The sequence below is a fragment of the Labrus bergylta genome, chromosome 6 (assembly GCF_963930695.1).
Source record: "Labrus bergylta chromosome 6, fLabBer1.1, whole genome shotgun sequence".
NCBI classification, from domain to species: Eukaryota; Metazoa; Chordata; class Actinopteri; order Labriformes; family Labridae; genus Labrus; species Labrus bergylta.
In genome coordinates, this window is record NC_089200.1 from 14,829,490 (window position 1) to 14,855,295 (window position 25,806).

Sequence of the window (25,806 nt, forward strand, 5' to 3'; positions counted from 1 at the left end):
CCATTTGTTTCACAGACTTTTCTGAAAAGTGTTGTCCTCGCTTCTTCTTAAAAGAAAATATCCTGATAAGGCAATGTTAGATGACCATAGAAAAGCAATGAAAATGACTTTAGGATAAGTGTCCTTTCTGTATAATATACTGTAAGTCAGTCCCTTGGCTCAGCTTCATGACTCGCTGAAGGTTTCCTGCTTATGATGATTTTCAACCTATGCGAGTTTGAGGCCTTACATAACATCACAATGAGGGAAAGCTCATAAAGTGTAGAGTAGCATGTGATCAGGTCAGCAGAAATTAACAGCAAAGGTTCTGCAAGGCTTTATACCACCAACCTCTTCGTCTCGCATTTATGGAGGTATAGTCTGAAGAGAACACAGATTTGTTGTGAAATCACAAAATCCATACATACGTCTGCGAGGCAGACCTGGATCTTCTGGTCATGAGAAAACTCCCAGAGATCTTTGTACCTCAACAACATTTGCCTGCTTTATATAAGTGGAATTTACCTATTGTGCAGCATTGGCTTCTAACAGACGGGAATGGGGGAAGCTGTCATAGCACCTGTCCCCATTTATTTAAAAAGAAATCATAATATTAATTTTAAAGCAAATGCATCCTCTAAAGGTAGCTTCTAACACCCTTACTGTCACACTCAAGCTGCGACTAAACTAACCATACGTTTTGAAAATAACTTGTCCCATCCAAATACTTTTTTTTTTTAATCAAATTTACAGGAAAGTATCATCAATAATATGCCCAAATCCTCCAGGAGCACTGATGCGTCTCTCAGCTAATAACAAGCAATCCTTGAACCTTTAATGAAAACACACCGATCCAAGTGTTCCAATTCGCACAATGCTTTAGTAGTGGAGAGGTTCAATTCTAAGCCTTAATCACTTCTGTGTAAAATGAGAGGGATTTGTTATGTAACTTTCCATCCCTGCTGTCCTACTAATGCTGCTGTTGCTATTACCCACAATACACTGACTGACATACTGAGGAAATCCAGTACATCAAACTGCTAGGGCAGTAAAATCTCTGCAGTCAAGATGAAAAACATACAGAGAGACTTTGGAGAGAAAAGGTGTGTCCCCCAGTTTAAGTACACCCGCATATGAAATACCAATGAGGTGAGAATAGAGAAAGTATGGGAAAAATGTAGTATGTTATCTACGACAATGTCATCCAAATATCCAGACTTTGACACCTTTGAAAATTCACTCAATCCATCCAGTAGTGTGCGCGCCCCATGTATGGAGGCTCTCGTCTCAAGCGGGCGGCCCGGGTTCACATCCCACCTGTGGCCTCTTTCCCGCATGTCATTCCCCTCCCTCCCCCTCCCTCCCTCCCTCTCTCTCTCTCTCTCTCTCTCTCCCTGATTTCCGACTCTATCCACTGTCATATCTCTCCATTAAAGGCACAAAAAGCCCCCAAAATAAATCTGCTTTAAAAGGGAGTTCATCACACTTATCAGCATCCTGATCCCCAAAAACAGAAATGTTTTCCCTTTATGTCTTCTCTCCTTTACTGTGTCACTGTATATCTGACTTGTCCTACATAAATCATTACAAAGCCTTGTGTTTATCCACAACAAATATCCGTGTTTATTTGATGTTGGCCAGGCCTTGCTCCAAAAAGAGGTCATTTGATCTCAAAGTAATTCTGCCTGGTAAAATAAAGGTTAAATAAAAACAAAACAAAAAAATGTTGGATGCCAAAAAAAAAAAAGTCTTCATAATGCAGTTGCAGGCTTTTTAAAATGACCCAAATGGTAACTTCATAAGCTATCATTACATGAGTTAGGGTTAGAAATGTAAACTTACTGTGTGGAGGATCAACCAAAGAGGAAGTGAAAGCAACATCACTCATGACACAGATGATCTAAACATCAAATGACAACAGGCACATTTTAATAAAAATAACCCAAAAAAACACAACAACAACAACAAAAAAAGTCCGTGTGATTAAAGGATGAAACTACAAAATGAGAAAACATGCTTCCAAAACATGAGGATTATTATTACATTGTGTTGTTCTTTATTACCAATGAAACATTATCTCTGCTAATACAGCGAGTCGCGATAATGTCAATGAATTCACGTCAGTTTTGTGTTTCTGTGGCAGAGTTAATAAATGCGATAATGCCTCGTTAGTCTTGTATGGACACCTCAAAATGTGTTCAAGCTATCTACAAAAACAGGTCGTCCTGTACCCGAGTTAGCACGATGCTAACATAGATAGCTTGACGGCTCGTCGTGGGTGTTTACCTTTATTTCTGCCTGGAGGTTTTTATCTTGTCCACGAACTCAGCTGCTGGCAGGGACATTGCTCTTCTTCTCTGCCACGCGTCGTGCCAACGAACAAGCACAACTATGCGTATTTTTTGCCAGACCTCATCCCGTTTGAGTGGCAGGTCCGAAAGTATGAATAATAAACGTTTCAGTTTAATCCTCTCCGCTAGCTTCTTCTTTCATGTGAGAGCGCAAACTTCCGCCACATGCCGCCGCTTCACGCTCGGCTTGTCATTGGGTGAAACATTCTGCCAATCATTCTATCCCGGAAGTGATCCCAGACGTAAACATATCCACGTGACGAAACATCCATTTACTGCCTTTTACAGTCGCGTGAACAGCTGACTAGCCACATAGCTCTTTTATAGCTGGGTGTGTGTATCATGACATTATCCAGCAGTGACATTAGGTAGCTTATTTAAAATGTCTCAAGTGTAAAAAGTATAAATTCAGTAATAAGCATTATGTATGTTTAATAACCTACTCCCCTCTCAGAAATGTCTTGACAACAGTTAACCTTTTTGAATCAATAGCACCCTCTGTAGTAGATGAGCTGCATCTTCTTGTGGATGATCTGGGCTAATTGCCGCAAACCTCTTCAGCCTTAAAATATTGAAAAAGAAGGAAGTGAAAAATAAACTTTTAATTACAATAGAAACCTAAAACCCATAATTCATTGTTGTGTGTTTGTTATTTAAACTAATTTATGTAGTATAAACACTTGGACTTGACACTACTGAGACTGTAAAACAGAAGTGGTATAAAGTGGTTTAAAGATGAAACCAGACCAAACCAAGCTCTATTTCTGTGGCTTAATAACTGATTTGTTAAGCATAGCTATTATAAATGACTAAACCTCCTAACATACATTATAGCCTAGTTGATTCAGAAGGAGAAAAAAATAAACAAACATGTTTATAATGTAGGCATGACCCTTCTAGATGGGGTTAATACTAATGCTTTTTGTTTTTTAAAACAATACAAATATGTGTCACCCTTTTCATCATTTCTATTTTACATTACTTTGGAAGATTCACTTTATCCCTGTGGGGTGTTAAAATCTTACAACATATTAATAAAACATTGTCATTATGGAACTCAATAACTTGACAAACATACCAAACGGAAAATGAAGATTAAACTTATTGGTCAGCTTTCAGACAATTCAGATGAAAAAACTGTGGCTTTTAGTGACTTGTTCTACCACTTTGCAGTTTTATTGGTCTTCCCAAACCCTCCCTATCCAACTCCTGACCCCTCCCCACAATGACTTTCCTTCAACAACTTACCACACACACTTCTCACTATGACCAGAGCACCACAAAGAAGCCAAACTGACGGAGGACGGATGTCCTGACCATGAGAGTCGTGATCAGCTTCGAAGGCTCCTGTGAAACTTTTGATGTCCATGCAGATCAGACTGTGGGGGCAATGAAGCAGATGGTTAAGGTGATAAAAAAAAATTCAACATTAGTAAATCACCACCACTGTTACCTTAATTTCTTGACAAGTTTTGATGGCATTTTGGAAATCTACTGAATAATTTGGATGTTTTTGTAGAGGGAAATTGAATGTTTGTGGTGTATGCATTAGCACTGTGCAATTTGACATTTTATTGTTTGTGCATGCAGTAAAAAATAACACTTACACTAGACTGTCATGAGTTATCTTTAATGTTATGGTAAAAGTTACTTCCCCCCTCTATCCAGCTTACTTGGGAAAGCAGACACTGAACAAGGTCTAAGTGATATGTTTGATTTCTTAGTCAAAATTCTAGCAAAGCTCACCCTAAATGTCCTCTCTGTCCTTCTCTGTAGGAACATTTTCTTGTGCACTTCTCTGACGACAAACCGAGCCGGCAGTACCTGGAGCTGAGTTATGGTGGTGCAGCGCTGCAGGACGCATGGGCTCTGTGCGACGTGGACATCAGAAGTGGCAGTGTCATCCAATGTCTGATAAAGGTATACAATTATTTTAAGGGTTTAGAGATTTATAGCTGTTTCGGGAGAGGATGGTGAAGCGATTATTTTACTTTTTTCAGTAAGTTATTTGCCTCTACTAGTAATTGCAGTGCAGTTGTCCCTTTCAAATTCTGAAGTATTTGGTATCATCTTCATCACCACTTGATTAGGGTTTATTCTTGTTGTCATGAGAGCTTTATTCTTCTTAAATGTGAGGCAGCTGCAGTCCATTCACATACAACGCTGACAATAAACTTCTAAAACATCTAAAATGTTATTCTTCATCTTTTAATTTTGTGCTTCTAAAATAAGTATACTGCATACATATTCATCACTTGGTAATATTTTTCTTCAAAGACATCTTCATATGGAATTCATTTTATAACAGACGCAGGTGTTTTACCACAGAACAAGATGTTCCCATGCATGTGTCAGCTCAGAGGCAAATGAGTTCATGGCTATCTGAGAACTTTAGTCTGTCCCCATTATTCAGTTTTTTTTGTTTGGGATACGTCGCTGAATTGTCACCAGGGCAACTGTTAGTAAAAGTTGACATTGGAAAGCAAGTTTGTGTGTGTGCTTTTGTGTGTGTGTGTGTGTGTGTGTGTGTGTCCCTTTTCAGCCTTTGTCACCATTTAACATCCTCTCATAAAAATAGTTGTTTTCAACAGACCTCTGAGTGTGTCAGTCTAAATTCACTCACAAGACCTTTAAATGCCTGGTTTGCGTCACTGTGCTCTGACATTTAACATCTTTTGTTTTGTTTGAGTGATGTGTGTTTTTCCCACTTTAATGGATAACTAGACTAATGGTTAAAATAGACTTATATTAACATATTTGTTGAAGTCCTTCGCATGTACGGTGTGCTATTGCTTTAGATCTATACTTCGCTCTGCAAGATTTTCTTGACAATTTTAACATGTATATTGTCTATGTTAATCTTTAACTTGACATTAAGCAGCAATAAACTCTTAATTATGGTTCAAAGTTGTATCCACTAAGTGGCAGAAAACCCTTTGCCCTTTCTGTTGCATTCTTTTTGTGTTGTGTCAAGAGGTAAAGGCTGATACTTGGTGGTCAAGGAATATGTTTTATCCTATCACAAGAGTTCAAAACAGTTCAATCGGAAGTTGAAAGTAAAAATGTAAAATTGATTATAGTCCACATTTAAATTTGAGCAGTTTTAGCAGATGTAAAGGGGTTTCATTTTCAAATTACTCACAGGAAGTCCTTCCCTTTTGTGACTACAGTGATTACAACTTCTAACTGCAGGGCCATTGTACCTTTCTACCTATTTTTTTTCAGAGTGAACAAAGACCTTTGATGCGTGTGTTCAATGCCGTGACAGGGAAAACCTTCCTAATTATGGGAAGCAATGCTCTTCTTCAAATGTCTGTTGCTGGATTAAAGAGTGTGGTGTCCAAGCAAAGTGGCCTCCCTGTCAGCACCTTCAGACTGAGCACACCTGCTGGTCTGCAGCTCTATGACTGCAACCATCTGCAAGACTATGCCATTGAAGTGGGTATGGCCTGCTTTCTCTTTCATCTTTTTTTAATAGATAGTTATAGAGAGACTTACAGTAGTTCTTTATTGGCCCTTGTCACTCAACAGATTTGGAAGAGTTTGAGTTTCTGAAGCTAAAGCTCTGATAAAGCTACCTGTGGTCTAACTTTCAAGTCAACTTTAAGTGTCCCCTCTCCAAAGCATACAAACAGTTCGGAACTTACAATTTGATTTGTTTGAATTCTGTGCCTTTTTTTTTTTTTATTCTAAGGAGCGACTCTCCGTTTGGACACATGGGATGGATGGGTGGAGTTCCTTCAGGGTTGCCTCATGGGTCACAGACTGACAGTGCAAAGCCACCTATCAGAGAAGAAACCAGTGATGAGGTCAGAAATGTTCTGCATGACTAAAAGGCAGAAGTGTTGCAGCTAATCCATAAGGATTGTTCTTTGTGTCTCCAGGTTTCAGCTGCAGGTTGCCCTTTACATCGCTTCCTCTTTAGGACATCTGGATATGGCAGGCTGGCTGCTAGAGAGGGGGGTGCGTGCTGAGGATCCAGTAGGGGTCCATCCATACCGCATGTGGTGCCACCAAACCTCCCACAGAGACACCGGAAAGTGTCCCATCCACATTGCTGCAGAGAGCAGTCAGCTCCTCATCCTCAAACTCTTCATCAACAAGAACCCTCTGAACTTGGCTTGTAGGGACCCTGAAGGACAGGACCCTTTGAAAGTTGCTCTTCAGCAGGGGGACAGAGATTGTGTGCGCTACCTAGCCAACAAGGTTTACTCAGTAGTATCCCTGTCAAACATCTCCCTGCCCATGCGTTTGTATCTCCAAGTAAAACGTTGGATGAGTTTTGGGCAGAAAAGGGCAGCTTCTAATAAAGGCCAATACACCAGTGCTGCCTTTAAAGCCAGGGTGGAGGATAAGGAACTGGTAGATGGTTTCAACCATCCAAATATGTCCTCCAAATCCCGAAAATCTATGACAAAACTAAGTAGAGGGATTAAGGCCAAAGCTTTGCAGCCCTTAACTCCAAATAGCAACTTGTGTTCAATTTCAGACCTCATATTTAGAAGAGCACCACTACCAAGCCTGCAGCCTGTGAACCCTGCAGACTCCATAGAGATGCAGAAAAAGTGGCAACAAGACTTAAACAGAAGAAAGGATGGCCAGTTGGAGGAAGACAGTGAGGAAGACAGCTGCTCCAACAAGTGGAAGTTTGCTCTCCCGCCAATCACCAGAAAAAATGTCACCAGGCCGGGGTGTGTTGATGTGTCGCCTAAATCTTCACGTATTGCAACTGTGTCTCTGGAGTCCCTCGCTCACCACTGTTGTCGAACACCAAGAGAAAATGCCATGTACTGCTTGACTACAGCCAGGTCTCTCTGCTTTGTACACACCATTAATTAGTGCAATAATAACACATCTGATATGGCAAAGGGTAGTTATAGTTCGTTATGGCAAAATCTCTTTTATTTGTAGTAAAATCATCAACACCAAACATGATCTTTAGTCCATATTTCTGTCTGTTACTAGTTCATTTTATACTATTGTTAAAGACGTTAGTTTTATAATTGTTTTATGAATGTGGTAACTTGTTCATGTGAAGGTGCTGTAGGGGCTTAAGGTTGACGCCTGCACTTCATACTTTTTGCTAAATGGTCTGCTTTGGAATATCAAAATAACTTAACTTAACTATACTGGCGTAAACCTAAGCTTTGGATTGTGTCATTTTTTGACAGTAGTGTCATTAAAAACACAGTATCATAGCAAAAACACAACATAATAGTAATTTGAAAATATCACAGCTCCACTTGAAAGTGTCTAATGCATATTTCTCTTCCAGTACATTCACAGAGAAACCTTGGTTGAAGCAGCTGAAAATAGCACGGACCCTGATCAGGAAGCGAGCCCACACCATGGAATGATTCCCGAGGATTTTTTTTTGCCACAGTACAATTCCAGATCTCCAGTTGGATGACTAAAGGACAGACAATGAAGAATCCTTCAGATTGACAACTGAGAAGTTTATTTCAGGCATATTGTGGAATAAACATTTATCTTCATTTCAAAATTTCCCTTCAGATGCTTTCAAAAGAAAGAGAAATTGAAAGACAAAATGGATACAGAAAAAGATTTATTTTCTTTTCATGCATGCCTGAAGTTTAGGGATTCATAGTCGCAATTAAATGTTGACAAAAGTCCAAGTAATGACGAGACTTGTATTGTATGGTAGTGTTTTATGTAAAGCTTTATCACGGAGATGGCATTTTACATTTAGAAAGAGTTGGACCAGTTAAAGGACAAACTTATATTATTTAATTTGTACTTTTTTTTCTTGGGAAGTTACTGTGAGCACATGCAAGTTAACCTATGATGATTTGTTTTTTCACATCTACAGCTACTGTTGCTGATGGTTGGAAAATAAATAGCTAAAAAATAGAATTGGAGATACGTGTCATTAATTTTTAAACACAGTGCAAAGTCAGACCATTTCACCTGCAGTTAAACTGTTTGGCCTTGGCCCGAATACATGACTAAATAGAACTTACATAGCCTACTGCATTCCTTATAGCCTATATCATAATGCTCACTATACGTTTCAGAGTACAGCTTTGCTGCGAATTTAAAAAACTTGGAAGATGAAAGAAAAGAGTTGGTCTTAAAGGTGGCTTGCTTTGTTTAGCCTGCTATTAAAACTATAATTATATCATTGACATTTTTTTAGATATGTAAATAGTCAGGTAATTAAAAGTAAAGGTATTTTAAAAGTCAAAACAAGAAAATTGAAAAAAAAAAGCATAATTCAAAGCTCAGTGGTTGAGAATTTATTCAAATGAGTGATTGTGAATTGTCAACCAAATCCTGTATAAATAATTTTGAATAAATGAACCCCAAAAAATGCACAAAACAACAAATTCACAGAAAATGTAACCATGTTGACTTTTACGGCATTTAATTGCAAAAAAAGTTGTAGGTTTGATTTTGGATTTCGCGATTTGGGTTTTTCATTTGTCACGATGAATGAAATCGCGTGTCTAAATCTCGCGATGCTTTAAAAGACGAGCCTACCCGCTAGTAGTGCTGCTGCCCCGCCACTCAGCGAATAACCGGGGAGTAGACATGCGGAACCGTCACATCGCACTGGATCCTGCCTGTGTTTCTCCAGAGTTTGCGGACGAGCACTGACTTGTGACGAGGAACATGATTAAACGGGATCCTCTTTTTGCAAAACAGAGCGAGTAAATCACACAATTAGGAATTAATTTGAAGAGATATAATCGAGTCTGCCGGGTCTGACAGCCAGCGTGTTGGGAATGGCAGCTCCCCGGCCGATAAAAGGCATACTGAAAAACAAGAACAGCGGGACAAACGTCAAATGCAAGCAGGACGACGTGCAAGCAGAGGTCCCTGAACAAGCCCCCGGGCTCTCAGAAGATGACCAACAGTAAGTTTTCGCTTTACTTTCGTGACGAGGTTTTGCAAAGTAACATCAGCTAGCTTAACACTTGTTAGCCTCTCCAGTGGCGCTCCCGTGTCCGGCTAACTGGGACGTCACCGCTTAGTAAACAGCATGTATTATAACAGTGTAGTTTTTTTTTGTTTCATGAGACTATCAGGTGGCGTTTCCACCCTGATTAAAAAAAAAATCTATTGACAAAAACCAAGCGCTGAGGTTAACCTAAGAGCCATTGGCCATGTTAGCCTTTTTTTCGCTAGCCAATAATAGTCACATATCCGTGGTAGGTAACGCAATGTTGATGTCCAATCTGTCAATAACAAACTCCATAACTCAAAAATATCTTGGTTGATTTGCTTGACGTAGTTTTGATTAAAAAAAAGTCGATTTAAATATTGTTTAACAGCCTCAAGCTGCCAGACAAAGATGACCATAATAGGGCAAATTACAGCAGTTCAGGCTCTAATGAACATAGACTAACTCTGTGTCCCCTCATATGTCCCCATGTAACCCAGCACCCGCCTGTCTTCTTGTTTGACAGCAAGCTTTGAATATCCTTTACTATTTTGTGCAATCATTTAAAAAAAAATATCATAGACTGCTACCATAAATTGTTAGACAATCATGAAAAACCACATTGTTCAAGTGTATGGCTTCTCCAATACAACTCAAAACCACCCCAAACGTGTTATGGTGGTAAAACTGAACAAAATAATGGGAATGAAATTTTTTTTTTTTTTTAAATCCGATAGACTGAGGAATAAGATAAGCCTGCACACTTGCTCAAATGCCAGAAAAAGTTTGGATTTTGTCACAATCACAACGTTTCGAGCTTGTCTTCTTCCTCAGTCTGCTGTTTTTGCACGGCCCTGCACCTTTGTGATGAGCATATAACTACCTCCTTTTCTAAAAAAACAAAAACAGTTACATATGTTTCTCCAAGCCTTTGACATGCAACATGAGTCATACAAATAGAAGTGCCTAAACCATTTATAATAGTAATAATAATAATGCATTTTATTAATAAGTGCTTTTAAAAACTCAAAGACACTTTACAATGGTTAAAACATAAAGAACAGCACAGTAAGGACTGACTGACATCGCAGCATTACAAACAAATCATAAAGATAACAACAGTAACGATAACAGCAATAAAGGTAAACTACAGAAAACAGAAAATACATCACAATCATACATTAAAAGCTTGTTTAAAGAGGTGATCCATGAAGATCTCTGGCAACAAACACTTCACAGTATGTTAGATATGACACTGTCAGTGGTGTTGTAGGCTTGCAGTGACATACGCAGTAAGTCGCAGTCTTTGTCAACAAAAGAAGCAATATGTTGTAAAGGCTCTACACAAGAATACTCTTAAGAATATTTGACAGTCTCACCATCTCATGAGACTGCTGTTGGAGACTTGCTGTCAGCCTTCGTTTTCTTAATACATCTTATGTTCATTCATTCAACCTTTAATTCTACTCAAGAGATCATTGAGGGGCAACCCTCATTTACAATGACATCGAGTCATTACAGGATCAATTCAATGATGGACAACAAATCAATCAGAGAGATGCAATACAAGACTGTTAAAATCAACAAACTTGTGTTTTCTAAGAAGCTAACACAATTAAAAGAAATGAGTAAATGCTAGAGTGTAATAAAAAAAACTCAAAAATGTACTTAAATAATTAAGCAAGCTTGAAAAATAAATGCAATAAATAAAACACACTTGTGTAAAACAGTTACAACGGACCTTTACACCTGTAAATCCAAGCACACATTCGATTGCTGGAGGACATCACAAGCCACATGGGATAACTTCCTGATGGTCAAGATGATAGTATGGCCCATTAATCCACTCACAGTAGAAAACACCTCCAACATGTCAAGCATGTGCAGTGGACATGGGGATGCCTCATGTGAGGTTAAGAATTTTGGCAGGGTGAACACTCATTTTGGCCCATATTCACCTAACATATGCAGATTGTGAAAAGTTTTCTTGGACTGCATAATAGTTGGTATCTGTGGAGAGCCTTGCCTTCTCCCGTGCGTTGATGTCATAGACATGGACACTTTCACTGTGCCAGAGACACTTACAGCACCCAACATCACAAACTGGTCCATGTGAAGTCACATCAGTGCTTCGCTCTCCCACAGCCATCTCTCAGTTTCTTCTTTGCCTTGAGGTAAACTCTGAACATATTCCCTGAGTGATGTTGTTGACTTTGGTTGTATTCACCAAAATGAGACTGTTGCAAAGGTTGCATTATTTTTGATAGTGAAATGACAAGTGTTTGAGTTCTCTCTTTGGTTGATAACAAATGATTTGAGTTGCCAAGTTAATTATGCATCATGCTAAAAAAATAGGATGAAAAGGATGCTTTTTTTTTTTGCAATCACAAAATGCATTTCTTTCATCTGTTTTAAAGCTTTGGAAAATATGAAATGCTCAGGATAAAACACATCTTTGGATATTTTTAGTTATTTGTATCATCTAGGCAGCATTATCTTGAACAGCTTGCCAACAAATGTGGCTTATAATAGACCAATTTGATTAAGTCTTAAAAAAACAACAAAACACAAAAAGTCTGGTCTGATTTACAGGCGGGGTGACTAATTAACAACGCCCACCAGCCAAATGCTGCTAAATCTGGGCTGCTAGCTTGAGATTTTGAAAACTATAAAGGTTGACGTTGGCAGTATCATTAGTTTTTCATAGAATCAAATGTGTTAATTACTCTAAGTAGAAATACAATCAAAGTGAAAAAAGGTGTCATTAGAACAAATATTCTAGTTGTATGATGTTTTGATCATTTAGATCATTCATGATACAACACTTGGTTTACACTGTATATCCATATCATAATTGATCAGCTTTTTGAAGCATATATATATTCGACCAGTTATCCTTGAAGATAACCAACTCTGGTTGCTGGCAGGTCCAGACATTACTACCAGTCCTCTCTGAGCTGCAGCATGAGAAATTAGGCCATTGAAGGATGGCAGCAGTTATTAATGGATTCCATTCCCAACAGTGAATCAAGCTTTTTCTGTGTTGGTACAAAAATAGTCTTTCTTTGAGTGATGAGGAAGTGGAGGAAAAATAGTTTTCTGGAAGGTTCCTGTGTGCAGTTCAGCACCGAATCCAAGGAGAAGCACACAGGCTGGATATGCTGTAACAAGCTGCCACAGTCGGGGCTGAATTTAAAGCAAGTATATTCTCTTTTATCAGTCTGTATGAACACACATAACACATACTATCATATCTGTACATACTCCAATTCTGACTATTTGGAAAAATATTTTAAGATTTCTCACTTTTTTTCAAATTAAAAATATACAAGATCTTAACTATTCAAGCATTAGACAAGCTTTTTATTCACCGTTCTTCAGGGCAGCAGTGCGCACATGGAGCTTGATAAAAGCACAAACATGTTTTCTTTATCTGCCGCTCTTGTTTGGAACGTAAGACATTGCCTTCTTGCTCTTCTACAGTACCCAGAGGATATCCTGAACTAGCTCTACAAATACCATCCAAGCATTGATTCTGACCACCTGTCCATGTTCAAACAATTATTCAGCTTCCTTCCATGATTTGTTGGAAGAACATGGACCCAGATGATGTAACACTCAGCAGTTTCTATTGTTTCCAGGAGTGTTTCTTATGTCGGGGGAGGAGGGGGGCATGACCATACTCAGCTGAAGTCAGTTGGAAATATAAAATAATTGTCAATATTTGCATTTATAGTTAAGTTTGTTTAAAAAAAAAAAAAAGAAGGTATGTACATTAAAAATGAAACAGTATACTTCATACAGGAACACACAAGCTCCCATGTTTTTTTCCTGTTGGCATCGTAAGGCCTGTGTTCCATCTTTTAACCCGTTTGTGATTGTCACTTTTGTTATCCCCTCAATCAACCACTGTTATTTAGTTAACAGTGATGTATGAGCCCCACACCTAATATATAATTCATGGGCACTTCCATGTAACTCAATCTCTCCTATAATGTCTAGCTAGCCTCAGCCTGACTGTGCAATTTACAAGATCTATCTGGATATGGAGGAGTCAACCAACAGGTGTCTAAAAACCTCTGGTCAGTGATAAGAAAGCAGTAACCGGTTTAAGGACAGGTAGTAAAACTAAGGAACTATTCTTTATAATCTCCTGTGTTCTTCTGTTCACAGAGATGGGTAATAATTAGCACAACAGCCCCTGTGGGTTTTATGATACTGACTATAATGAAGATGTTCACTGATACTGATATTAAAGCAAATATTTAAAATGATAAAATGTTGAAGCTGAGGCTTTTGGCCTTTGGTACAGTTTAGATTGTCTCCACCAAATATATAAAGTGAGAACTATTTTCTAATGTTCATTCCCTCCTTATTCCCTGTAATTCTCATCTGGTTCGCTTTTTCTCCAAAGTCTGGACAGATGACAGAGGCTTAAGAAACAGTTTTAGTCCTAAATCTAGTTGGCTATCTATCAAACTTTGTGTAATCTTTTATTCTGCTTAATGCTGCCTGAGAAATGTGCCAACAAAGCAGTGATTTGAGCCCTTCATGAGTAAATACCAACAACTGCAGAAAATCTCAAATCATTAAGTTTTTTAAAATTATTATTAGAAAAAAAAAAAAAACATCCTGTCATACCGATATACCAATATACACAGGTAATTTTTTCCGTTAACACTACTAGCCCAAGCTACTTTGAATTGTTTCTGGACATGAAAGCAGAATATTGTTTTCCATTTGACCTGCCACTTACTCCACTGTGAAAAAAGGGCTAGCTGATGTTGCCGGTGGTGGGTTCACTGTAGTTGAGAGCACACGTCCAGACCTTTCCTCACTAACCTCTGACAATGCTACCTGATAGCAGAGCTCAGCTCTCAATGATGACTCACTCTATTTAATGAGTTTTCCTGAAGCGTTATGTCGCCAGCTGTTGACCACCCTGGAGAGGTAGTCACCTTACATAAGAGATACAGCTCTATATTTACGTGAGCTCGTAATTGGGCCTCCTCAGGTGCATCAACGTTGTTGTTCAATTTTTTGTCATGAATGAGTGACTGACCAAACACAGGTTTGGTTGGCTACTTCAGGGATGCATTGTGTAACCACACACACACACACACACACACACACACACACACACACACACACACACACACACACACACACACACACACACACACACACACACACACACACACACATTGCCACAATTTCTGTCAGTCGTTTTTTCTTTGCTAAAGATATATTTTTCCTATCCTATGTTTTCTAAGTAGCAGGATATGAAAGTCTGTATCCTTACACAAAGCCTTTCTATTAAATTCATATATTCTTAGGATGTAGATGCAGCAAATTGAAGGTATATTTTATAAAGAACAGGTGCATATGTGTGTTAGTAAATTGGCCTGGACACTTTATCGGGAAGTTAAGGGTTTCGATAATCATTTTTCAAATTAAAGTTGACATAAAAATGCAATTAAAAGATTAACATCAATAATTAACAATAAATGGAGTTTCAGACCTCTGCCAAACTGGCTTCACAGTTCATCAAAAAAAGAAAAAGACATTTCTTATCATTAGGGAACATTTCTAAATTGCAGAAACGGAGATGATTTGTTTCTCACTTTAGTTTAGAGGGAAGGTAGGAGTTGTTAGACGACTGTTTAACTGGCTCTTACTCGTAGCAGTTCACTCGCATATCACTTTTTACTGCTGATGCAGAATTGGTGCAGGCCAAGATGACACCTTTGTTATTCTGCATTATAAGTTTATTTCAGGCTCAAGTGTGTACCTATATGACATTGACAAGAATAGATATGAAGGTTGATTCCTTACTGTATACTTCCTCTGATTTGTGGTGCATCTTGGACCTCAGTAGGACACCCACTTGCAAGCGGAGGGTTTTAGCATCTCTCTCTCTTGTTTCCCCGCTCTGCTTGACGTTTTGACGACTCTTACGAAACTCAACGTTTTGTTCAACGAACAGTGTCAGACAGACACACTGAACCTTTTCAGCAGAGGCTAGGAGGAGCACAGTTGATTAAGATCCAGCAAGATGACTCCCAGACGCAGCTAGATTTGTAGCTTTGGTGTAGTTTGTAGGAAAATTATAACATTACAAAAGTGTGACACAATAAAAAGTTTGAGCCTACGATATGTATACATTTCTGAAAACTGCAGGTTTCCACGTCCTTTATTTGAGCTGCAGTATAATGGCAGTTGTTCTCTTTATCCTCTTGAGCAGTATTTCTCAGTCAGTACTGAATTTGTCTTTGTTTCTTTTCACTTTCTGTAGGGATTTAAAAAGGGCAGCAGGGATTTGTGAAAGTTATAACAAAAACCCCAATGGAGCATTAGAGTTTAAAAATTGTATTCTCCAGCTGAGAATAGACCCATTGTCATAAATCTAACAACCACCAACTGTTGTTTAACTTCTGCCCTTTCACTGCGGATCAACCTTAAGGCTAAGACCATTCCTCACTTCTGAGTAGAGGCGGGAATTACAGAGTAACTCACGATACCATTTGATATATCAATATGCGATTTGTGGCCGACCATTATGGTACAGCAGTTATTCTGTAATTGATAAGTGTGTTTTAAATGTATTAAAATATAGATATTTAGAACCAGCGATTCAATAATTGTATCACTTCAGTCAGGATGACTAGTGGCTATTCAAAATAAACTTATATCAAACATAATCAAATGAACACTGATGCACCATGGGGGTGTGATGAACGCAGGCAAAAGAAGTCCAATGTCCATTCAAAAGATCTGCGTTTCTGGTGGTTTATTTGGTTGAAAGCATCAAACAAACAACAGAACAAAGAAATGATGGATCTGGCCACCTCTCTTGTGCTGGTAAAAAAAACCATAGGCCCACCCAGGTGCATGCTGGTCCTCTACCTGCCTCTTACCTAAATTACCTCCGGTGCCCACATTGTTACTCAAATACCTAACAAAAATACTAATGCAAAACTAAAATTACGAAACAATAACTAGCAAAAGAAAATATTACCCTAAACCCTATTCTAAATACACAAAACGTTTTGAATAACTAAATAAACAACACCACCCAAATATTAGTAAACTAAAGACCGAAGAAAAATACCATGTCACTTCCTAATCAGAATTTGCTTGTGACATTTCTGTCTGTGTGGTCTGGCAAATACTCAGTCTGGGTGACAACTGGGGTACATTCAGTCCTAGATTAAATCAGGTCACTCCCCCGGGAGGACTGTGTGTGATGTGTTGGTTGCGGGTGGGGAAGCTGGTGCAGGATGCATGGTGATGCCACTTAGTCATTACATACTTCTCAAAGTTTCTTTTTTTTTTCTTTGATCCTTCTTCAGGAAGAAATCCCAGAAATGGGATGAGATGAACATCCTGGCCACTTACCACCCAGCGGACAAAGACTACGGCCTGATGAAGATAGATGAACCCAGCACACCTTATAACAGGTCAGAGGCTTCTTACAAAATGTCCCTTTGTCTGTCTCATCTATGTCATTGGTCAGTTTTGGCAAAGACCACTAAAGCGAGGCAGTGATAGCAGATTGAAGTTGTTAGTAATAGTCTGAGTGGTCAATTATATAATATTACTACATAAAATACAACAATGATTTGTAACCTACCCTTGGTATGTTTGTGATTTTTCAAAAAAATGTTTGATGGAAGACACCGCCCGCCAAACCCCACCCCCTGAGTTTATGGGCACCATGAATCATTTTTTTTCCCCAAAGTGGGCTGTGTCAGTCTTACTGCGAAAGGCTGTTCTAGAGACTACTATAAACCTTTCATTAAAAACAAGTTAAAATATAAATAAATAATCAGACATCAATTTCAGAGCTGGGCCTTTGTCTTGAATTGAAATGTGTGTTTGTGTGTGTTTGTGTTGGTGGTACAGGGATGTCTCAGCAGGTTTGTAATCCAATATGTCAGGGTGCTGCAAGGAAGGTCACCTACTGGCACAGTACTTTCCTCTTTGTTCACTCAGTCCTCTCTCTGTCTTCCTTACCCTCTGTGTCCTACCTCTCTCTTTGGTCATGCTTGGCTATCTGCCTCTGTTTGTGTCTGTATTCCTTTTTCTTCATTTGGGACTTAACTTTTTTCCTGCTGATTTCAATATTTCAGGATGGTGGGAGACGACGAAGACGAGGGGGCGCTGAGCGACTCAGAAGGCAACGGTGGACTCGCAGCTGACGACTTGGCATCAAAGTAAGAATTTCTTGTGGAAGGAGTTGTGTATTGGATTTATTTATTTTTTTCTTCTGTTTTTAGCATTCTTAGACTTTGATGAAGTAGAAATTAGGGATACACTGATGCATCAGTTGAACATTGGTGCTGGTCAATGTCAGCACTCCTGACAAACACCGGACCAATTGCAAATCATCTGGCGTGCACTGATGTGTGTCTGTTGTGTCAATTGAATGCATGCCAGGTCGTACACCTGACTGCTGAGTCAGAGAAAAAGCTTTTTATTGGGCAGAAGGAGTCACCTGTTTGACAAACTGATTTGTATTCATGGTCAGATGTGAAAGAAAATGTCTGCAATGTGGGAGTCTTTCACCGTCTCTGGGAAAGATCAGTTTGTAAGACAGGTGAGGGACTATTTAAAAAAACAATTTACAAACATCCAGTCGCATGGCTCATGTCAAGAGTAGCCCAGATAAGCAACATATGGATGAGGGCTGAAATCATTCCCATTAATTGCTTGAATTACTCGAGTGACTTGAGTTAAAAGCCTCATGTGAAATATTTGCCTCGAGGCTTTGTTCAAACTTTACAGTGAACTGTGTTTTGCATGGATGGATGTTTCTGTTCAGCGTTTCCTCTACCATTCATTTGGAGTGGATGCCCGCCAGCCAACAGGACCCCGCCTTTCAGTATACCCAAAACACACACACAGCACAATTTTAAAAGTTTCACTCACAATTCCACTAAATCATATTCCATGCAAGACGTCTCTCTCTGTCTCTGATTACCTACACCTGCAGTTCATGCGCCTGCAGAGTAGAGAGCAATTTATTTATTATTAATTTCATGTTCCCGCGAGAGGAAATTCAGTTTTTACACTGTGTTTAATGAACATGCTACACAAACATGCACAAACAGGATCCTATGGACATGCATTAATGGAGAGGTCTCAGAGTGAGGGGGCTGCCCACAGAAAGCACACATATATATAATCTGCTACTTATTTGCGTATATCATACAGATTTGATGAAACTTTTTCTCATGTATGTGTGTCCTAATACAGTTTGTTATTATCTACTACACTACCAGATGTTTTAATGCAGCAACAATGAAAATGTGTAAAAAAAAAAAAAAAAAAAAAAAACATATGTAAAACAGGATTTATTGTATACAATGCACGAATAGACATGCAAACATAAATAATAAACCAAAAAGACATGTTGTGGAGGTTAGCAGTGCACTGTTTGTTAGTTATCATCATCTTTTTGTTCGCATTTCTTTTCTTTTATTTCATAGAAATGCTTCCTGCGTGGTTACTCTCTGCATCACTAGCTGCTGATCAATAGACAATGGCTTCATGGGTGTTTCCCATCAGCCATGAATTCCAGGGGTAGGAGAGTTATGCAATGCCAGGAACAGCTTGAAACACTCTCTCTTTCAGTCAGACAGACATGCTGCCCAAAAACCCAAAGAAAGCTGTTTACAATTCAATGTGATGAAGTTTGTCTTAAAGCAAAAGCCATGGTGAAACTGTATTTTGAATTTTATAAATCGACAAACTATTATATAAGCAACTTCCCCGAAAAAGTACTAATCCATTAATAATTTTAAGTTAATCAAACTTCAAAAGTCACCCTGTGTTTAAAAAAAAAAAAAAAAAGGCATAAGTGCCACTCAGAGTTGTCTCCTGGAGGGGAATGGGAGCTTGAAGTATTTGCTCTGGGCCATCGTGCTTACATAATTGCACTGATGGAGAGATGGGGCCAACTAGTTTGAGTGTGTGTGTGTTCCACAGAGATGATCGTGATTAGCTCCCGGCCTGCAAGTCAATTAGCCGCCTTTGTTTACTTCCACCGAGTGCCTTTCATTGTTTTACTCTTAATTCTCCAGCTAGAACAACTGCTGCTTTTTTTTCCTCGTATACTCTTGTTTTGTCTCTTTCCGCTCTGAATCTCTCCTCTCATCCATGCTGCTCTTAAATGTATCCCAGAGCTTCAATACTTTCACCTTCATATTGCCAGCCAGTCTCCTTTGTGTCGTCCATTTGATACTATCACTGCTGCGCCCTGAAATTCTAGAAAATTAGGTCTTCTTTCTGTGTGACTCAGGTCAGTTTGACTGTGTTTGTAGTAGTACACTAGAAATAAAGCCTCCTCCTCCTCCCCCGAAGGCCATAGCAGTGATTCACTACCATCCGTTGAGCCGTGAACCATTATTCATTTAGTCCTCTGCCGTTTGCTCTTTGTAAGAGTGAAAGAAGTGGGTAGTAACTCTTGTTATTTTTGTCGCATGCTCGAGTACTCACACACACGCTCACATCTCTCTACTCTCACCTTGCCTACTCTTCCCTCCCCCTTGCCCCATATCTCTCCATCTGTGTGTCTCTCATGTCTGGTTCTCTCCATAAAAAGCTTTTTTCTGAAGTTATTTTAATCGCTCCACAGTGACATTAGGAGGAGCTCCTGATATTTTTCTGTTTCTACTTGGTGAACTACTACTCTATATGTTCAAAACCTGGGTAAAGAAGGAATGAAGGAATCTAAAAAGAGCCAATTAATTTACATTTCTTAATATTTTTTCTGTCTGTTTTTCTTTTCTTTTAAGGCTGGTTGCAGCTGAGGGCGCAGAGCCTCGCTTTCTCATGAAGGAAGAAGATGAGGAAGAAGAAGAAGAAAGCAGTGAGGAAGAGGAAGATGAGCTTACTCCTGAAGAACAAGGTATTCTAATGAGAGGTGGTGATATTAGTAGCCACGGTAATGGCTTCGGGTGGGGCTGAACATTGTGCGGCAAAATATCTTCGTCCTGACTCCTGTGATACAGTTATTTAATTGCTGCTGTCAAATGTCGATTTTGATTATATAAAAGAAATATGGCCCTCTAATCCAACTCCTCATAGTGACACTTGTAACATAAATGAGGGAAACAAGAATGGAACTTAATTTACCAAGGAAGAGGATGACAGCAAGATGAAAGAGGAAGCAACAGATGGATAATCTCAGACAGCAGTGACAAGAAGTTACAAGATGAAGCATGATAAAAGGTGAAACTGGCACCAAACTGCAGTGAATATACATATTAATCCCGCCCTTTACCTTATAAGGGGACTTTTTGTTCTTCAGTTAATCTGATATTGTGATACATCTTTCAATATAGCAGTTATCACAGAAACGCTGTATCATGATATGGTCGTATCGTATTGTGAGTTACCCTGTGATTCCCTCCCCGCCTGTTTATTTATACACACCACCTTCATGCAAAGTGTCCTCTTCACCTGTGAGGGTGACTGAACGCTGAGGGACAGTCTGCAGTGATGTGCTGGCTGAAAGCGATCGTTTTGGGAGAGGGCCTGAGTGTTCTGTTAGCTCTCGACCTTTACTGCCTCCCCTTAAGACAGACAGACACACACACACACACACACACACACACACACACACACACACATACAGACACAGACACACACACACAGACACACACACACACACACACACACAGACACACACACTGTCAATATGTTTTTGACCGTTCTTTGACCTTATCCAACTATGAGTACTCATGCATGCATGCACACGCGCACGCGCACACACACACACCAACCAACATACACACACACACACACGCACACACACTCACACACGTGAACACCCCTCTCTCTCTCTCAGGAATCTTTCGAGCTGTGCCCATGCTGCAGAATTTTGACAGGGTGAATTTGTCTGCACCATTTCAATGTTAGACATTTTATATCTGAACTACACAGGTACAGTAAAAGCAAGTGAACATTTTGGAAACTGCAGCGCCGATCGATATGGTCCAACTTCAGAGCTGAAGCCTCAGCAGTTTTTGACACAGAGTGGTGGACGTGCCAACTTTCACCACCTATAGAAAAATGTAACCTTCACTTTTAGAGTTGCAGAGGGAGAATGCAAGATTTTCCTTTTTTTTTAATCAAGTTTGTTCTCGTCTTTACTTCTGTGTGTAGTCAGCAAAAAATACATGAAATAGTCTACAGGTTTATGCCAGGACCATTTCAACATAGACAGAGAGGCAAAAAAAAAAACCCAGCTGTGTGTGGTTTACTTTTCCTTAAAGATCTGCAGTGCCAGGAAGAAAAGACCTCTGTAAAACCTTCAGTGTTTACTTTGAATCCTACCAGTCCTAGGCTGTATGGACATTGACTTCTTCTTGCCAGATTAGTGAGCAGTCCATCACTCCGACTCATTGACGCAGAGCCCAGAAAGTCAGCTTTAACCTTATTTTAGTGCAGTTACCATCCAGCTCAAGATTTCAGCCAACTCATGATGATGTTTACTAAAATAAGCCTCACTGTCCCATTTAGAGTTTGACCCCTTTTCAAAGTAAACGTGTACGTATAAAAAGGTTTAAGGCAGGGTTTCATCAGTACAGGTTCCCTCTGCTGGTAGTGGGTTTAGTTTTCTTAAAGTCTTCAGCACTATATGCCTTCATATATTTATATGAACTTTAACACTCTTCCTCTGCAGCCAAAAAGAACCATTTTAAGATGATGAGGAAGATGCATTACAATGAGGGCCTAAACATCAAACTGGCCCGCCAGCTCATCGCCAGCGAGCTGGAGGAAGACGAAGATTTGGATGAAGAGATGAGGGACGACACAGAGGAGACGGAGGAGATCAATGTTGACCCCCCACAGGAAGGTGAGGAGAGGGAGACTGTGTCCCTACAACAAAATAAACAATATGGACAGTTTACAGTCCAGGCTTTTTTTTGTTTGTGTGATATGATGGTGTGCACTTTGCGACATTAACACTGAAGTGAGGATGTTCAGAAAGAATGACTTTTAGCACTGATGCAGGCTGTCTATGTAGGTGTCGTTAGAAGACCTGTACATCAGGAGGAAGTCCCAACCCACAGTTAATGAGCACAATAGGTTAATATAATGGCCCAGGCTTTATCTAATGCAAACTGATCAGACTTAGAAATACCTTTTTATTTGTTATGACAAAATGAAGGCTTACCACTTTTAGTTCTGTGTCGGTAAAAAAAACTAGAATTACTAAGTTTTTACTTTGCTTAAAAATGTAGCAATGAAATAGAAAGTGAATTAGAAAAAAGGAAACTGCATTAAACCCAGAGAAATCATCAAAAGTTAAAAGAGTATGAATCACTTCAGTGTGAATTACTTACCATCTGCAGTCAAATTTGACCGAAGCTAGATGTGAAGTTTTTGTTGGATGAGACTAATCAATTTAAATCATGAAACTGATACATTTCCACAAGAAACTATATTTCAAATCAGAGTAGAAAGCCAAAATGAAAAATAACTCTTTTTTTTCTTTTCTTTTTTTCTCTATCCACTATCCCCCCCTCTCTTCTCCAGCAGACTCTCTGGACTCGTAGATGAGGTCATTCTTTAAACCTTCAGGTGTGTCGGGCTCAACATCCAGACAGACAATGCTACCGCCCCGTGTGTCTATAATGCTGGGCCGCCAGCTGACGCCGCTTCACCACTCTCATAACAACCCTCAACAACCAATAACCTCCACACATCACCTGTTAATCTCTATATCTCCGTAGAACTGTGCAATATAACCTCGCTGGTTTTTCAACTCCCAGTCAGTACAACACACAAGTAAAGACTGTTTCTCCCTCTTCCTCCTCGCTATCCTGTTGCCAAGAAATTCCCCTCCCACCTCATCTGGACCGGCGTCACACAGGAGGATCTGTGATCACGACCTTGAAAGGAGGATCAAGGCCTTTTTAAAAAAAAAAAGAAAAAAAAGAAAAGAAAAAACAAATAAAAACGTCTGGATAACAAGAACTCCTAGCTGGTCGCTCCACAGTGTCCAAGCCACAGAGCCTGTACGTCAGCCCTGGAGGAAGCCAGGGGAAACCCCTCGGCCTCACTAAAGGCATATCTGAGACATGACGACTGCACTCGCACTCGGTGCACTGCAGAAGGCTTTTACTTGTATTTTGCTTTGTGACCTATCTCTGCTGCATTGTCCCCTCTCCTTCATTTCTTAAAGTGACAAAAGATGGATGACTTGATGACAGGTGAAGCACTCTGTTTTGTACACAATGCTTACTTTTATTTAAGTATTCATTATAAACATGACAATGTTGTGATAAACTAGGAGCAATTCATAGCCTAACAGCACAAGACAACATGACCTGCATACAGACTCAGTTTGACATTAGAATATTAACATTGTGTACAATGGATGTGTATGCTGTGCTGTCTCTCTTTGGATGCAGTTAACTGTACAGTAAAGCAAATTAAAAAAAACACAAATTGTAAGTATAACATTGGCACTTAATCGACTTTGTCATACTGATTTATTTCCATTCTCTCATCACAAGCAACAACTCCACGCAACACCTCATTTAAAATCTTGCAAAACAAAAGGTGTACCTGAACAGAGCGTTGCCACTTTTCAGATTGGATTCACTAATACATTGAGCTTTTATGTGCAGATTACCGTATAGTTCATTTTGTTAGTCTCTAATCATCTGTCTCTCAAGATGGTTTATCACTTTCAGATGGCAGGAGGGGACAGCAAAAGCAGGAATAGCATGTGCTACTGATGTATACGACAAGAGATGTTACAGCTTTCGACAACAGGCTTTGATGTAGATCTGACAAGGAACAAACCATCGCTCTAATGTGCGCTCACTGAAATAAGTTGTATGACTGAATTCTCAGGAGCTTCACACCAAAACAGATATTGTAACCGCTTTTCTTTTGAGGAAGGCACAGTCGTGTCGTTGGTGTTTAATTCCTCATCAGACTTCACCTTACTGTATATCTATCATAATGATCGTTGTCCTGTCCAAAGCAGCTGAGAAATGTGAAACAAAGAGTTGATGCTACTGGTATTAGTTCAAAACAAAAGGACATTTATTGGAGGTGTTTCGATGATTTAATTTTTTTTTTATGTCTGGGGTTCCTCAGAGTGTCTATTCGCTTACTATCAAGTCTTAAAGCATGAGGGATTTGACAACAAAAAAAGGAAATGAACAGAACATTGAGAGATGACTGAATACCCTGAGAGAACAGTACATAGGAACCCAGAGTTTGTCTTGTGTTTTGATCTCTTTATTTGTTTCTAACCCTTTAATTCCTCACTTGGATTGAAAGTGTTGAGCTCTTTATTATGGAAACACAAAACATCTTAAAACAAAAGGTATGACTCCTGCAAACACCCCACAGCATTTTCTTTTGTTCTTGTTGTGTTCCGTGTCGTTTTTGTCTCCAGCAACTTTGTGAGCCTTCGTGACCATTTCCGCCAACTAACAAGCTCACATCTGAGCAGTTGATTGACACGTGATCATTGTAGAGAAACAGGAATACATGTGTTTAAAATACAGGTGTTGACGATTCTTTTGTCCTCTACTTTTGATCACTGAATTTGTAAACAAAAGGAGACGACAGCGGAGAAGCTGAAGTTATTGGTTCATCTTATCACTCTTGACAAAAGGACAAAATCGTCCCAAATATGACTGACACAATCACCTTGTAGGTGGTTTATACCTGTCGAATGTGCCTCTGATGTATTTATGTGTAAGTGTGTAAAACAGTGAACAGGCTATGGTCCAAGTTGCTGTTCTTTTTTTCTTTCTGCTTCCTGCTTCATCATTGTCAGCTGTCTCTCTTGTTTGTTTGTTTGTTTTTGGCCCACCTCTGCCCCTGTTTGTACTCTGTGGATGACAGACAGTCGTGCAGTCCCATGTGACTGCTCTCTGTCTGTCTCAAAATGACGTGGATTTGACAGATTTTTTTTGTATTTCCAGTTTGCATGTTCGAAATCATCAAATTGTGTGTATTCCGTTTTATTTTTTGTCGCCTATCATTAAAAAAAAAATGTTGTTAGGAACTACTTTCTGTCATGGATTATCATTGATCGAAATAATTTTCTAAAAGGGGAACGATGCATAAATGGTTGAACGACTAGGCAGATATCTTTCAGACCAAACAGCCAACACAATGTACTAAAGTGGATAAAGCCTCACAGCTCAGCCAGGCAGCATGTTAGTGTGGTGGTTAGCGATGCCGTTGTTTAGAAATAATTTCCATCTCATAGTTTCTGATCTGTCCGTCTCTCCTTTGAAGGTTTTGCTTCTGAGCAACGATACAAAGAGGTAATGCTTAAATGTTAGCTTTGGCAATACTCATGGCAATCGGGTAAAAAAAAAAAACATCTAAGCTTAGAAGTAGAATGTCATGAGGTTAGAGTTGTTATTTGACTGACCTGTGTGTTAAAACAATCAGGTATTAATTATGCCCATATTCTGTCCTAGTATGTAAGTGGCAGTCCTATTATTTAAGTTGCAGTATAGTGTACCTCACATTGTTAAGTAGAGGTCACTTGAAGCTACTATGAGGAGATTTAAGGACCTTGTG

At 39.3% G+C, this 25,806-nt stretch overlaps 3 protein-coding genes across 5 annotated transcripts in view; 2 read left to right on the top strand and 1 right to left on the bottom strand.

The window, feature by feature from the left end:
- rnf13 (ring finger protein 13) overlaps positions 1 to 2,504 on the bottom strand; it is a 38,188-nt gene extending 35,684 nt beyond the window's left edge. The window contains exons 1-2 of one of the 2 annotated variants that reach the window (XM_029278341.2): positions 2,266 to 2,504; positions 1,822 to 1,879 (exon numbers count right to left, since the gene is read on the bottom strand). The gene's annotated coding sequence lies outside the window, so the exon portion shown is untranslated. The remainder of the gene's footprint in view (positions 1 to 1,821; positions 1,880 to 2,265) is intronic. The other variant, XM_020639268.3, reaches the window with a different exon arrangement.
- A 1,104-nt stretch (positions 2,505 to 3,608) lies between these two features.
- LOC109987981 (protein ANKUB1) lies at positions 3,609 to 8,204 on the top strand. Its single transcript, XM_029278344.2, has 6 exons — positions 3,609 to 3,738; positions 4,107 to 4,250; positions 5,556 to 5,772; positions 6,025 to 6,139; positions 6,215 to 7,138; positions 7,606 to 8,204. Exons 1-6 carry the CDS (start codon positions 3,649 to 3,651, stop codon positions 7,685 to 7,687), a joined length of 1,572 nt encoding a protein of 523 aa, XP_029134177.2. The 5' UTR covers positions 3,609 to 3,648; the 3' UTR covers positions 7,688 to 8,204.
- Positions 8,205 to 8,841: 637 nt separating this feature from the next.
- Positions 8,842 to 25,282, top strand: ppp1r2 (protein phosphatase 1, regulatory (inhibitor) subunit 2). Of its 2 annotated transcripts, none has more exons than XM_020639270.3 (6): positions 8,842 to 9,207; positions 16,587 to 16,694; positions 17,367 to 17,450; positions 20,034 to 20,146; positions 21,926 to 22,099; positions 22,783 to 25,282. In XM_020639270.3, the coding sequence occupies exons 1-6, from the start codon at positions 9,077 to 9,079 to the stop codon at positions 22,800 to 22,802; spliced, it is 630 nt and encodes a 209-aa protein (XP_020494926.1). In that variant the 5' UTR covers positions 8,842 to 9,076; the 3' UTR covers positions 22,803 to 25,282. The 2 variants fall into 2 exon arrangements, with proteins under 2 accessions (XP_020494926.1, XP_020494927.1); XM_020639271.3 differs by having other exon boundaries at positions 22,786 to 25,282.
- Positions 25,283 to 25,806: the final 524 nt, after the last annotated feature.

Coding starts and splice junctions, on each gene's coding strand:
- ppp1r2 (XM_020639270.3), top strand. CDS start 9,077: ATGGCAGCTCCCCGGCCGATAAAAGGCATACTGAAAAACAAGAACAGC. Junction 9,208..16,586: donor CTCTCAGAAGATGACCAACA/GTAAGTTTTCGC, acceptor ATCCTTCTTCAG/GAAGAAATCCCAGAAATGGG. Junction 22,100..22,782: donor TGTTGACCCCCCACAGGAAG/GTGAGGAGAGGG, acceptor TCTCTTCTCCAG/CAGACTCTCTGGACTCGTAG.
- LOC109987981 (XM_029278344.2), top strand. CDS start 3,649: ATGAGAGTCGTGATCAGCTTCGAAGGCTCCTGTGAAACTTTTGATGTC. Junction 3,739..4,106: donor CAATGAAGCAGATGGTTAAG/GTGATAAAAAAA, acceptor CCTTCTCTGTAG/GAACATTTTCTTGTGCACTT. Junction 6,140..6,214: donor GAGAAGAAACCAGTGATGAG/GTCAGAAATGTT, acceptor TTGTGTCTCCAG/GTTTCAGCTGCAGGTTGCCC.